Below are 13,213 nucleotides of genomic sequence, written 5' to 3' on the forward strand. Positions count from 1 at the left end.
CTCTCCATGTTGTCCACATCCCTGTTGAAGTGCGGCGCCCAGAACTGGGTGCAGTGCTCCAACTGTGGCCTGACCAGCGCCGCGTAGAGGGGGAGGATCACCTCCCCGGACCTGCTTGAGATGCATCTGTGGATGCATGACAAGGTATGGTTGGCCTTCCTGACTGCATCCGCACACTGTCGGCCCATGTTCATAGCAGAGGCAGGTAGGTGTAGACATCGCCAAGACGTAACTGAAATCCAGTGGGGAAATGCTGTCAGGAAGAAATAGCTCCCCCCCTCCTCCCTCTACTCTTTTCTTGCCTCCTCAATTTCACTCTGAAGGAAGAAGGAGAACATGATACCAAGGCACAGATGGGAGGGAGAAAGCACAGCGGGTAAGGGAAAGCAGTGCAGAGCAGAGAGTGGCACCCCAAAGGTGGGCATATTCTCCCATTCATCAGTGATCGTGAATATACTTTAACAGAGCTTTCTGGTGTGCTCAATATTTGTTACCAAGTAAAGCACCTTGGGTCTCATGCAAGTCTCCCACTGCCATCAGCCGGACCTCTGCTGCAGAGCCAGGGGCTCCAGGGCTCCTAAATTTCAACCTCGGGCCACGGAACATAATTCAAAATGGAATTTGTTCCTTTCCCCATTGGCTTTGATTCCCCCAAGGCTGCTTCATCTTCTGACCATATCCATGCAGTATCCAAACACTGCTCTGCTTTAAACAGCAGGTCCCAGTGGGCTCATGGTCCTTACTGAGGGAGACTGGGTGTGGAGTCTGAAGGGGACTATCACATTGGCAGATGGTACCACTGGACTCTTCCCTCTATCACCCTCTGTTAAGAGATTTGCTGTCCTTGTGGTTAGGACCCAAATCTCAGACTGGGACGTTTGCTTCCTTGTAGAAGATTGCTGACCTGGACTTCTAGGCCATCTCAGTAACACTCCAGGTAGCTTCTGAGGTAGCTTCCACTCTGGGGAAGGGATGATGATGCCTCTGCACTGGGTTTATTGTGTATAAACCAGGTGGCCTTCTCTCTCTCACAGGTGGGACAGTTGCAGGAATGGTGAGTATAGAAACCCTTTTTGGTGGAGTTCACCTAGCCAGACAGTCTCCTGAGCTGGGTGGGTGATAACTCTGAGGCTGGGGGGAAATACAGGGATACTCTGTATGAGACAAATACATTTGGGGCCAATATAAGTGGATTTCTTGTCCAACACACAATTTTCATAATGTTTTTGCCTCTTCCCAGTTCTCCTGCATTTTCCCAGAGATGGTGGACAAGCTGATCCTCCTGGAATCTTGTGGTTTCTTTCCAGCTCCTCAGGTTAGATTCGCTCCTCCTCTGCCCCTAGCAGGCATAATAACCAGAGACAGGCAGCAAGGTTCCCTTAGCAGACTGGCTCTTTGCTCTATCTCTGGAGGAACACATTTCTTAGCACCCTTCCCCCAGGTCCATTTCTGTTTGCCAAGGATGAAGGAATGAGAAGGTCCAAGACACCCAGTTTAAAAAGAACAGTATATCTCAGATCTGGCCATTTTTGCCTCCTGAATAACCACAGACCTATTTGCTGCTCAAAATTGCACAAATGGAGGTGAATATGAAGCCACTTTGCAAATGTCTTGGTCTCTTCTGGTGCCTGTTTTAATAACTTTTGTGTTCTTATTCCTATTCCAAGTGAGACAGACTTCCACACTCCAAAACCAATTTTGGCAATGCCACTTAACTGGCTGTTTTGGTGAGACAGAATGGAAGCCCCTGACTAGATATGGAAAAGAGTATCATATAAGGAAGTGATAGTCCTGCTCTACTCAGCACTGGTGAGACCACAGCTGGAGTACTGCATCCAGTTCTGGGCGCCGCACTTCAACAAGGATGTGGAAAAGCTTGAGAGGGTCCAGAGAAAAGCCACTCATATGATCAGGGACTTGCAGGGCAAGCCATATGAGGAAAGGTTGAGGGACCTGGGCCTCTTTAGCCTAAAGAGAAGGTTGAGAGGGGACTTGATAATGGCTTACCGGTATATCGGAGGAGTGCGTCAGGAGCCTGGTGAACAACTGTTTAGTAGGACACACCCAGGGAAGACCAGGACCAATGGATACAAACTTCTGGAAGGCTGCTTCAGACTTAATACCAGGAAAAACTCCTTCACAGTCAGGGTGTCTGGGCTATGGAATAAACTCCCTCCAGAGGTGGAGCAGTCATCTACCCTGGAGGTTGTCAAGAGGAGACTGGACAGTCACCTCGCTGGGGTCACCAGTTGTCTTCCTGCATAGAGCGGGGGGCCTGGACCCAATGATCTGCAAGGTCCCTTCCAGCCCCTAACAGTCTATGAATCTAAGGGCTGAACTCCCCTTGAGATGTGGCAGGGTGAGAAGCCAAAGATTTAGTACTATTTTTTTCTATGAATAATGGCCTCCTACAATTTTTTTTTCCTCCCCTGACAGTCCCTCTCTTACTCCTGTTTGTCCCTGCTGAGAAATAGCTGCTTTTCAAGGGTGAGGTCAACAGATGTTATGGGGCTTTGGGATCCTCCAGGGAGAAGGGTACCGTGGAAGTGTGTGAAATCACTGTCGCCTGCGTCTCTGCCATTTTAGGATCATGATGCATGGCTGGAATCTAAGCGGAAGGTGGTTGAGAGCCTCCTGAGCCTGGAGCAGAACAAGCACCAGCCCCATAAGACGCGCAGTCCCCAAGCAGCGCTGAAGAGGTATGTTTTCCATCTTCCCTGTTTCTGCACAGGATGGTGCTGCGCTCCTGCCATTGAGGAGTTGTTGGAATCCTCCCAGGTAGAAGTAGGGCTGCCAAAACTGTGAGGTGAAGTTATGTCTCCTTGGGCTTGCCCCTTCCACAACTCGCAATTCCTTCTCCTCTTCTTCCAAAATCTGAATAAGGGCTGGTACTTCTCCCTCCCCAGCCTCATCCCCTTTTGAGGCTTAGCATAGGCTGGCCAGCACACAAGAGCTGAGGCTGCTGTCACTGGAATAGGATGGTTTTCATCTCCACCCTCTCTCCTTTCTGCCACCATCCCTTTGTGGTGCCTCTTCCATGCTGTCCATTCAGCAGCACGAGCTCCTCCCATTTTTTTGCTATGTCTTTTCCCAGGTTATTGGAAGCGAACCCCCACCTGACAGAGGGGAGTGGAAAGATCTTGCTGCAGCGAGGAGCTACAGAGATGCCAGATGGTAAGATGCCTCCATGGGCTGCTGTGTAATGTCAGCTTCTGAGTTAAGAGAGGTAACTGCTCATTGTCCTAGACCCAGGCAGAGGGGCACCCTGGGCCCAAACCCCCGCAGTTGGAGTTTCAGAGCCTGGAAGCAGAGTTCCCATCAGCTGAGGTCCCAGCCCACCTTTCCTGTCAGAACAAGGTGCTTTAGCATGCCAAGAAACCCCAAATATACCCTGACCTCCAGTCCTAAGAAATAGTTCTGGGATGACTCAAAAATCAGAAAGGAAGCTGGAACTCCAGGTGTATCTCCCACTGTCAGGGATAAAAAACTCTCCCTTCTTCCTTTCCAGGCCTGGTGTACAACAGAGACATGAGAATCCTTAAGGTAAGCACAGCTTTCTGTCCCAGTCCCCATGTCTTTCTGCCCTAGAATTTGGCTAAGCCATTGGCTCACAGAGAAGCAAGAGCTGGAGAAGGCCTGTCCTGTAATAGGTCACATCTTGCATATGTTTCATCATTTAGAAGTGATGGAGCTTCCTTTGGGGGACTTTGATATTTGAATAGGTTTAATTTACTGCACACCTGTGGAACCACTGCATTTAATGGGATTTCCCAACAAAAGCCAAGTTAGACCTCTCTGATCACTCTGAACAAGTCCTCTTTGAGGTTGTTTACACTCAACGCCCCTCTGTGGGGCAATGCTCTTTTTGCTGTCAAGAGTTATTCTGCCCCTGCCAGGAAGAGTAAAGCTTCTGCTGCCTCTGCAGCAGGCCTGTGAAGACACTCTGGCAGGCTACTGCCATGCCTTCAGCAGTCATTGCCTTTCTGGGGTGCACATTGGTCTCTGGCTGCACAGCTGCTGCAGTGGACCTGTGCAGAGCACCTAGAAGTACTTGGGTGTCCCCATCCTCTGGGGCAGCTTGGCAGGTGCAACTGTGGTTTGCTTTCAGGAGTTCTGCCAGTAGAAGTGGGAAGCTGTAGATAAGGCCCCAGTCAGCCCTTGGACTGCAGGAAATGGTTGTGAAAAGTTCAGTGCTAAAAACCATGCTGGCTACTAGGATTTGGTAACTCTTCAGACTGTTCGAGCCCATTCATAGCCTAAGCAGTGTGATACATTACATCTTGGGAGCATCCTCTGTCCACACTATGTTACAGCCATTGGCTTAGTGCACATGTTGACAAAGTGGCAAGTCTGGATTAAGAAGGACATCTGTTTCATTGATCCACACACCTCCTCACCCTGGCAAAAGATTGCATGTCTGTCACATTTCAGATTTGCATCCCAGGCCCCATCTGAGCCTCTGCAGAGCTTACAGATGCTCAGTGTTAGTGAAGACACCAACACTGCTAGGCCATGAGACTGCAGCCTCTGCACCCCTGCCTCAGGTGTATTGACTGATCTATTCTTGCCTCTGCAGCACAACCGGGAATTCATCACTCTGGAGCAGTGTGTGAGCTTCCTGAAGAAGATCCAGGCACAGGTCCTAATGATCATGTGAGTGGTGCATAAGCATAACCAATCGCCTTTGTCCTGCCCATTGCCCTCTGCCAGGGCTCCCCTATGCATGAGGTGAGCTGGAGACTGGTGATGAATAAACAGCCTCTTCCAGTCACAGGTGGGAGTGTGAAGGGTTTTAACAAAACAGGAATCAATCATGTCTTGCATAGTAGACAAAAAATGAGGGTAGGTTCCCTACTCAATCCTTTTTGACAGAACCTTATGCCACTTCCTACAGTGACGCTGTCCCCTTTCCACAGGCCTGGCCACCTCCCTGATAGCAAACTTTTGTCTACTTTTCTAAGTTTTGTTCTTCCTGCCATGGATAAGTTTTGTTCTCCCTGCCTTGCTGCTTCCTAGTAACTAACAGGCAAGAACTGAGTCAATGTACCTGAAGCACGTGGTAGCTACCACAGGTTCCTCTCAGGAGACAACCCCACTTCTCTCCCATTCAAAATTTTCATTCTACTCTGAAATCCACCAGATGGGATCCCTATACTGCCCAGCCCTTGCCAGTAGTTGCATCTGATTGCAGGGGTGGCAGTAGCTTTTTTCTCCCTTCTCCCACTGGGCTCAGAAATTCACCTCTCCCATCCCCATGGTTCAAGGGGGGAGTTGCTACCCTCACCCCTCAGACTCCTGCTTTTTAATAGCCTTTTAAAACTCATACCACTTGGATATACCTGCACAGGTCCCCAAGGGGTTCACTAAATTGCTCCCCACTTAATAATCCTTGGTACCTTGCTCAGAGAGAAGGAAAGCCCCATTAATGCTCTATTTAATTCCCTTTGTTGCCTGTACATTTCACACTTGCTTTTTATCTCTACCCAACCCAACCCCCAATTCACACCAGCACTGGTTGAATGGGCAGGAATAACAGGCATCTTCTATTGATACAGGGAGGGGGAGTGTGTGAAATGAAGGTTAGAAAGCAGCTTTACAGCAATGCTAGCACCTTTCTTTCACATAACCAACTAAATAAGGAGTCTCTAACCTCTCTGATTATAAAAATACTTAGCAAATGCAAACACAGATCTCCTCTGGTCTGGGTTACCGGTGTTCTAAAGCATGAAGAGAATTAGCTATCAATTGAAAAGTCACAGTGAACAGCCAAAGCCCTGGAGGGGTGGAGGAAAGCAAGAGAAGAGGGGTAGAGAAAAAAAGCAACGCTAGTCTGGTAAATGCATAGCTAAATAATTGAACAGCTGTCCCCATTACCTCTAAAACTTCAAGGAGATTACTTAAGTGGCCAAAAACTGTTGTTGGGCTACAGACTGTTGCAAAAAGGCAGCTGGTGCATGAGAGGAAGGGAAAGGGGTCAAAACAGACCAGGGATGTTTGGGGGTGGGGTGGGGTGGGGGAGATACTCCCAATCCCCCTATATCTGCCTAGTTTATTTAGACCAAAAGTTCTTTAAGGGCTATAGTCCACATTTTTAGAAGGTATCTAATCTTCTAGCTACTGTTGATTGCTCTTTAAAAATCTAGGCATATCTTACTAGGTTTATACTGGGGCCTTACAGTAGTACCTAGCATCCTGCTCAGGTATTTCAACTAATACCATCATTTAAAATAGCAGTGAAAGGGTAATGTTTTCTCAACCACTTTCTCTTACCCTTCTACTGGGATCCATTTGCTGGAGGAGGAGAGATCAGATATGGCCTGTTGTAGAAACAGCCCACAGGTTGCATCTGTAAGTTTCAAACAATCACATTGGCCCCAACTTTACTAACAATAAGCCATGTAAAAGAGGCTATTCAGGCATTTCAGAGACCTCAACCATACCCACATCTGAGGCTGGCATAAAAACCCCACATATGTGCATCCTCAATGGCTCATTGCTATCATGATGTCATTACAGATGAGGGGCAGGGAGGAAGGAAAGCCTTGAGAGATACTGTTGGAGGTAGGCTTGGCCATGGAAGGACCAGCAAATAGCACATTAAAGGCATGGTGCTGCTTCCCTTGAGGCTGCTATGTCAGACTGACATGCACCTGATTTTTGGAAGCTAAACAGTTCTGGGCTTGGATGATACTAGGATAGGAGACCACATAGGTGCTGCAGTTTACAAGCTATGGTTAAATACTAGGCCAAAGAAGCTTGTGAATGATGAGACTTAATTTAGCCCCTTTATAGCTGCTTAGCTGACAAGAAAAGAAAAGGAAGAAACCCTCTTCTCCTTGAGCAGCAAAGGCATTTGTTTCATCAGGAGCCAGACAGATCCCTAAATGGGCTGATTTACAGCGTAACACCCAAGGGCAAGGTTGGGGGATGAGATGCAGGGAGTTGGCTCAGAAGAGGATCTTATTACAGCAGGCTCTTGTCCTCTCTGGCAAGGAGATCAGCATCATTATACCAAGTGTGTCTCTAATTCCTAATCACATGGCCTCATTCTCTCTCCACCAATGATCATATCTTGGCCCACCCACACCTGCCTTCCACTCAAGCTTGGAAAACCTTTCTTGAAACTCCCTTGGTAAAACCCTTACTACACACCTCCCTCAAGGCCACCCCCACTGTGATACCAGTGCCTGCTGTGCGTCAGGGCTGCCGGGAGCCATGCAAGGCCAAACGAGAAGTAAATGACAAATATTATGCACGTTCTCTGCCCCATTTTGCCTCTGCATTGCTTGTCATCTTAAACAACGAGATATGCAGGGCTGCAGCTATGGCTACATCTTTTCAGTGGAGCACCCTACATACCCTGGCCCCAACCTGTAGCACTGAGCACTGCTATGAAATAAACATTGAAATGGAGGGGAAAACTGAGGGTAGAAAACCAGATGCCTGCAGCAGAACTGGCTTCCTAAGTCTCCTTTGTATCACAGAAGCAGAGCCCTAGGAGCTTCTCTCTCAAGGAAGCATGGGGGTTAAGTTTTTTTACCTGGCTTTTTGGGATTCAGAAGAAATCATCCATAGCAATTTCTAAAGATGCCATCTTGAAAACCTGGGTGATTGCAGGTTTATAGTCACATGTACCACCGTGTGGCAGAAATCCAGGACTGCTGCAGCCCGTAAATTGAAACCAGAAAAAAGTACTTGCGTGGTTTCCCCACCTCCTCTAATTTTATCTTTTCCTGAGTGACTGCTTTCACAGCCCCACAGGACAAAACACAATGGCCTGTTTTATGGCTGATGTAAAAACACACATAGAGGCACAAAGGAAAAATAAAGCCACCCAGGAGAGATGGAGGAGCTGGATGGGTGAAGCGAGTCAGAAGTGGAGTGTGTTTTTAGGGCTTAGGCCCTTTCCAAAGACTCGCTGGCCTCAGCTCTCCTAAGAGCTAGAATTTCGTAGAACTAGGTCCTGGGAAGGGCAGGGATTTGCTGAACTTGTGCACAGTGATCAATCCCTTCTTTTACCTGGGTTCAGAATACACATGGGCTGCTAGGTAATATACATTAATATTATAGATGCTATATAATATGCATTAATATAAAACTCATGCAGAGATGGCTGTTATGCTCCTCACTCCACTTGGTGAATCTGTGACCCCCTCTCTTCTACCCACCACCATTGCTGACCCCCAGCTGAGTGGGGGCAAGGGGAAATATGATCAATCTCCTTTTCTCTGACTGTCATCTTCTGGAAAGGAAAACAGGTAAGGCCTGTAGAGACATGAGACAGGGTGTACTGTGCATGACACTGAGCCTTGTTCTTGCTTTTTAGGGCCAAGGATGGGCTTTTTTCTTATGAAGATCCAGATAAAAGCATGAACTTTGTAAAACCCTTGCAGGATGCATTCAAGTCTAACTTGAGAGAGGTGAGAGAGCACACCCTGCCCTTCACCATCAGAGAGCTGGTCCACACACAAGCTGGTCCTTAGCTGGACTAGCCCCCTCTGGCATGCATGTGTTCCAAGGTTCTCCACACAGGTTGCCGTTCCAAAATACTTATAGTAGTGATTGGTGACATTTCCTAGTGGCGGGTCGAATGACCCAGCTCCAGTCCAAGGTAGGTTGGGGCTAGGACCCAGCTGCTGCTGACACCACTGCTTCTATCCATCGCCCAGGCACAGTGTGAGTGAAACTCCTAGCTGCTGGAATGCTTCCCAAACCCCCAGCTCCATGGGCTGGATCCAGCTAGCAAGCTGCTAACCCCTGCTTTACATTATCTTGGACTCTGTCCCTGCTTTCTCTCAGACTAATTTCCCTGTGTGACAGCCCCTGAGTCAGGGAGGGAGTAGGTTGGCCTCTCTCCACCTGTTGAATTCCCCAGTTAGCAACTGCCTGTAGAGTTAAGGACTTCCACATTTCCAATCATCTACCAGTGTCTGATGTTGCAGTTTGATGCAGGATGAGCAGCTTGGGGGCAGGGTGGGAATGGAGAAGGGCTGCCACCTATCAGTCAGTTTGTAGCCTCACACCATGAGATTGGATTATATTTACCAATTTATTCTGCGTGGGATTTACCCAATTATCTTTATGATACATATCCCAGCCATAGCACTTACCCTGCTGGCTGCTTATGGCAGCATGTTTCTTCAGCCTGCATCTTCCCACATTCTCTCCTTCTAGAGTTTCCAGCTGGTGGAGGTGCCAGGGAATCACTTTGTCCACCTGAATGAGCCTGAGGAAGTGGCTGGGATCATCAGTATCTTCTTAGAGAAGGACAAGGACTCCAAAGCCAGATTGTAGCATCAGGGTTGAGCTCCCAGGGGAGATGGCAGTAGTGACATAAGAGAATGAGGAGCTCCAGAGCCAGTCTCTGGAGGAGACAGCACTTTTACCTGGTAATGCCCTGATATTTTGCTCATTAAATTGTATTTTCATCTCTTTCCCAATCTCAGTTATTTGGGCTGGCAGAAAGAATGTCTCTAAGCAAATAGGTGTGATGGATGCTCCCAGGAAAGAACCAAGCAAATTGTCCTCCTGTTCAAAGTGGGTGAGGGAAAAGGTTTTCTCTCCTGGCCTCCATTTAGTACATTGCAGCAGGAGCCAAGCTGTGGGCTCAGCAGCTTCCAGATGTAAGGTTCATATATCTGGTACCCCCTGCGCTGTTCTGACAGAAGGGAACAACCTCTCCCTCCCCATTTTACTGATATGATGCTCAAGAAAGGCCTGGGAGGGTGCAGGCAGGACATCCAGCACAAGCAGGATGAAGCCTTATCTACAGTTGACAAGAGACTTACAGCAAGTTCTCTGATCTTGTCCAACATGGCAGGCCTGATTGCACTACAACCCCTGCCTGAAAACAGCATTAAGACTATTCAGATGCTTCTTCTCACCTGTTTTCTTTAGTGTCTTAAGCAAGAGTGATTGAGAATGTGGCTTGCTGACAGCTCTGCTCAGTGTACCTGTGGGCACATGGCACCCCTTGTAGGGTTGTATGCACAGCAAACCTTAACTCAGGAGCATGATGCACAAGATGTGCCTGGGGCAGCATAAAGTCACCCTGGAAAAAGTTGCAAAGGTAACTTGGTTACCTTGGTTAGGAGTGAATCTGCTTTAATACTCCAGCTTGGTCTTGGACAAGATCAAAGAACTGTCAACTTTAGGTAAGGCTTCATTGTGCTGTAAGTGGGTCCTTTTGTGTTCGCAGTCCCCTTCCTTTCTGGTGCTGGTGAGGTAACATGCTGCTTGGAGCAGGGGTGGCCTCTGATCAAATCTCAGGTCAGTTACATCGCTATAGAACTTAAAAACCAACTGGCTCATAAATCCCAGGAGAGCTCTGGTGTGCACAGTAGCAAATCCAGTCACAGCAGCTGCTGTGCATAGCTTCTGGGAAGAGCTTTAACCCTGCAGTGGCGTGGCTCCCCCTCGCTGCACATTGCTGCTCACTCTCTTTAATCTCAGCCCATAGTGTTTTGCTCCAGTGTCTTTGTCCAGTCCACGGCTACAGTTCTTCCCTGTGGGAACAGGAAGCTCCTGGGGCAGAGGGGAGAGAAGCTGAACTCAGTGACAGTGTGGAAAGGGCTCTCTTTGTGCTTCCAGGGATTACTTACATAGCCCGCAAAATCTACATCACTGTTATCAGAATTGTGTTGTGCACTCTCCAATTATTAGCCTGGTCCAGAGGGCACAAAAATGGAGACAACAGGGTTCCTGGGATGTGCTATCTCCTGCATCCCTCACTAGTGCAGTGGGAGTGAGGTGCCAGCAGAGCAAGGAGCCACTTAGCTGGCCAGGGCAAGATGTAGAGGAAGGGGGCTGAAGTCCCTAAACTGCTCCATCTACACAGGGTTTCAGCCATGGAATCACTCCTGGAATTGGGCACCAAGCACCTCACCACTACATATCTACTCCCAAGGTACCAAACCTGGGTTCAAATCCCTGGTTGGCCCCCTCACAGCAGGTACTTGAACTCCCAACCCAAGGAAATGCCTGGGGCACAAGGGTATTGAGGATAATCTGTGAGGCAGCTGAAGCAGACCCCCCCCAAGCACAACTACAGAATCAGATCCCAGTGGTAGAGCAGGAGCTTCCCCATCTTACAGGAAAAATTGCACCTTAGAGCTCCAGCAGAAGCAGAGACCCTACACAGCAAAGCAGCCTGGGCACTTGGGCAACTTTGCACATTCTGAATAGCAGAAACTCAGGCAGCAGCTGAGCAGCTGGTCTGAGAACATCTGTTGTGCCTCAATGGTGGATTCAGGGTCTTAAAGGTAACAGCAGTAGACTCTTGTACTTCAGTCTTTCACATAAGATGCCTGCTGGCACAGTCCCCCTGGTATTAGCACCTGGTTCTGGAAATAGTCTAGGAGAGACTGCTTGAGGTAAAATGGTTTTTACTTCACAACCATCCTCTTCCCTCTCCTTTCCATCTGCACCATGCACCCCTTATTTCATCTACCTTCAAAAAACCAAAACTTGTAATGAAAAAGCAGCTCCCCGTTTCCCTGTGGTGGGCAAGGATGCTAGTTTATCTTTGGCCAACAAAGTAGCTGTCCCCAGCACATGACTGCCATTATCCCTGCCCACAAGCATGTGGGGAACTGCTCTCCCACTGACAACAACAAAACAAGAGGCACTTAAGAAACACAGAAGCACTTTATTTACAGATCATGATGATTAACTTCCATGGCCTTGGCTGAACAGGATCATCAGCCCCTTTGTTGTGAGCCTAGGGGCACTGGCTGAGCTGTAACCTGCTTTGCAAACAGGAGTCACCAGGGCAACAAGACACACATGGAGGGTTGATAGAGGAAGGCCCTATCAAAATTTAACATGGGAGAGGGTAGAGTCCACACATGTATCAGGCTAAGGGCACACCCACACTGGGCTGCTAGCACCGGAGGCTGGCACTAGCCTCCTGCCACTGATTCACCCTCCAGATCTTCACTTGTAAACACTACGGATTTCCCCATAGGGCCCAGGTAGGAGCAAAGTGGGTGGGCTGATGCCTCTGCACTTCTGACCAGTCCCAGGTCTGCCATTTCCAGGCACTTCTCACAGCAATGCCAACATCCCAAGATGCTGCAGCCCGTAGAGTAGCTCAATATGGCCGGAACTTGCGCTGGGCCCGCATCAGCGCGATCCTCTGCTTGTCCTCTTCAAACTTCTTCCTCAGCTGGGCGATGTCTGAGAAGCAGCAGGAGGGGAGGGGGAAAGGAATTGTGGTCAACAGGCTAGAGACAGAGAGCAGCCAGTTTCTCTAGGAGTATCAACACCAGCTACTCTCAAGAGCACTTTGCACACCAGAGAGCAGATTCAGCCCTGGTGCAAGCAGCCACGAAAACTTGAGCAGGCACAAACTCCACTGGCCCTGGGTTCTGGAGGAAGAAGAATCAAGTCACAGCACAGTGCTGTCTGCTCCTCACATTTAGATAGCTGCCTCTGCACAGTCCATGAAGCCAACTGTACCCCCCACAGAGATGGGAATAAGGAGAGATTGAACTTCTGCTCAGATGTGGGTGGACAGGGGCTCATGCACCTGCTATTACAGACTACTGTGGGCTCTATGCTGTGCCACTGAAGCAGGAGCCCACTGCTCCTCTGAACACTACTTGCCTTCACTCCTACCCTGACTTGGGGTGGTGGCATCCACCTGACATGTCAACACTACACTGGGTTTCTTTGAGGGCCTCTCACCAAACCCCAACCAAGCCCAACCCTAATAGGCTGAGCTGACAGCATCAGCTTGGGCTGGCTGATTGCTGCCTGGCAGCTCTCATCTGTTCCTTTACTGGTGATAAGCAGACAGCTGAGACAGGGGCTGTTTGGACTGGGATGCTAGGGAGAGAAAAAGATGGGGAAGGGCAGGGAGAGGCTCAACTCACGCTCCCGCTTGGTCTCGCGGTGCTGCCAGGCATAGAAGTTGAGCAGCTCCTTGCGTGCCTTCTTCCGCTTCTCTCTTTCTAGAGCCCGTAAGTTGGCGGCCTCTGTCCGGGGAAGCCCAGGCCTTCGGCCCTTCCGTGTCACCTTCACCCAGCCTTCCTCATCAGGGACACCCTCCTCCTCCACGGCCTTGGCTTCTTCCTGCACAAGGAGCCAGAGATTGTGGGGAGAGAATGGGAGAAAGCAGTAGCAGCTCAGGGTGAACCCACAAGATGGTAGGTTCCATTCCCAGCTGCCACTTCTCCAAGCATGCGCACGCGCGCGCACCCCCCCCCCCCCC

General features: G+C 49.2%; 2 protein-coding genes across 4 annotated transcripts in view; one reads left to right on the forward strand and one right to left on the reverse strand.

The window, feature by feature from the left end:
• Positions 1-9,435, forward strand: part of SERHL2 (serine hydrolase-like 2) — a 19,981-nt gene extending 10,546 nt beyond the window's left edge. For all 3 annotated transcript variants that reach the window (XM_019514884.1, XM_019514886.1, XM_019514885.1), the window contains 8 exons: positions 1,035-1,054; positions 1,241-1,315; positions 2,587-2,699; positions 3,095-3,174; positions 3,509-3,543; positions 4,577-4,653; positions 8,327-8,420; positions 9,175-9,435. In XM_019514884.1, coding sequence (XP_019370429.1) covers positions 1,035-1,054; positions 1,241-1,315; positions 2,587-2,699; positions 3,095-3,174; positions 3,509-3,543; positions 4,577-4,653; positions 8,327-8,420; positions 9,175-9,294 — 614 coding nt within the window. In that variant the 3' untranslated portion in view covers positions 9,295-9,435. The remainder of the gene's footprint in view (positions 1-1,034; positions 1,055-1,240; positions 1,316-2,586; positions 2,700-3,094; positions 3,175-3,508; positions 3,544-4,576; positions 4,654-8,326; positions 8,421-9,174) is intronic.
• Positions 9,436-11,624: 2,189 nt separating this feature from the next.
• RRP7A (ribosomal RNA processing 7 homolog A) overlaps positions 11,625-13,213 on the reverse strand; it is a 4,533-nt gene continuing 2,944 nt past the window's right edge. The window contains exons 6-7 of the mRNA XM_019515796.1: positions 12,876-13,074; positions 11,625-12,177 (exon numbers count right to left, since the gene is read on the reverse strand). Coding sequence (XP_019371341.1) covers positions 12,092-12,177; positions 12,876-13,074 — 285 coding nt within the window. The 3' untranslated portion in view covers positions 11,625-12,091. The remainder of the gene's footprint in view (positions 12,178-12,875; positions 13,075-13,213) is intronic.

This window comes from Gavialis gangeticus, unplaced genomic scaffold (genome assembly GCF_001723915.1).
Source record: "Gavialis gangeticus isolate Ggan-Ray unplaced genomic scaffold, GavGan_comp1, whole genome shotgun sequence".
Taxonomy (NCBI): domain Eukaryota; kingdom Metazoa; phylum Chordata; order Crocodylia; family Gavialidae; genus Gavialis; species Gavialis gangeticus.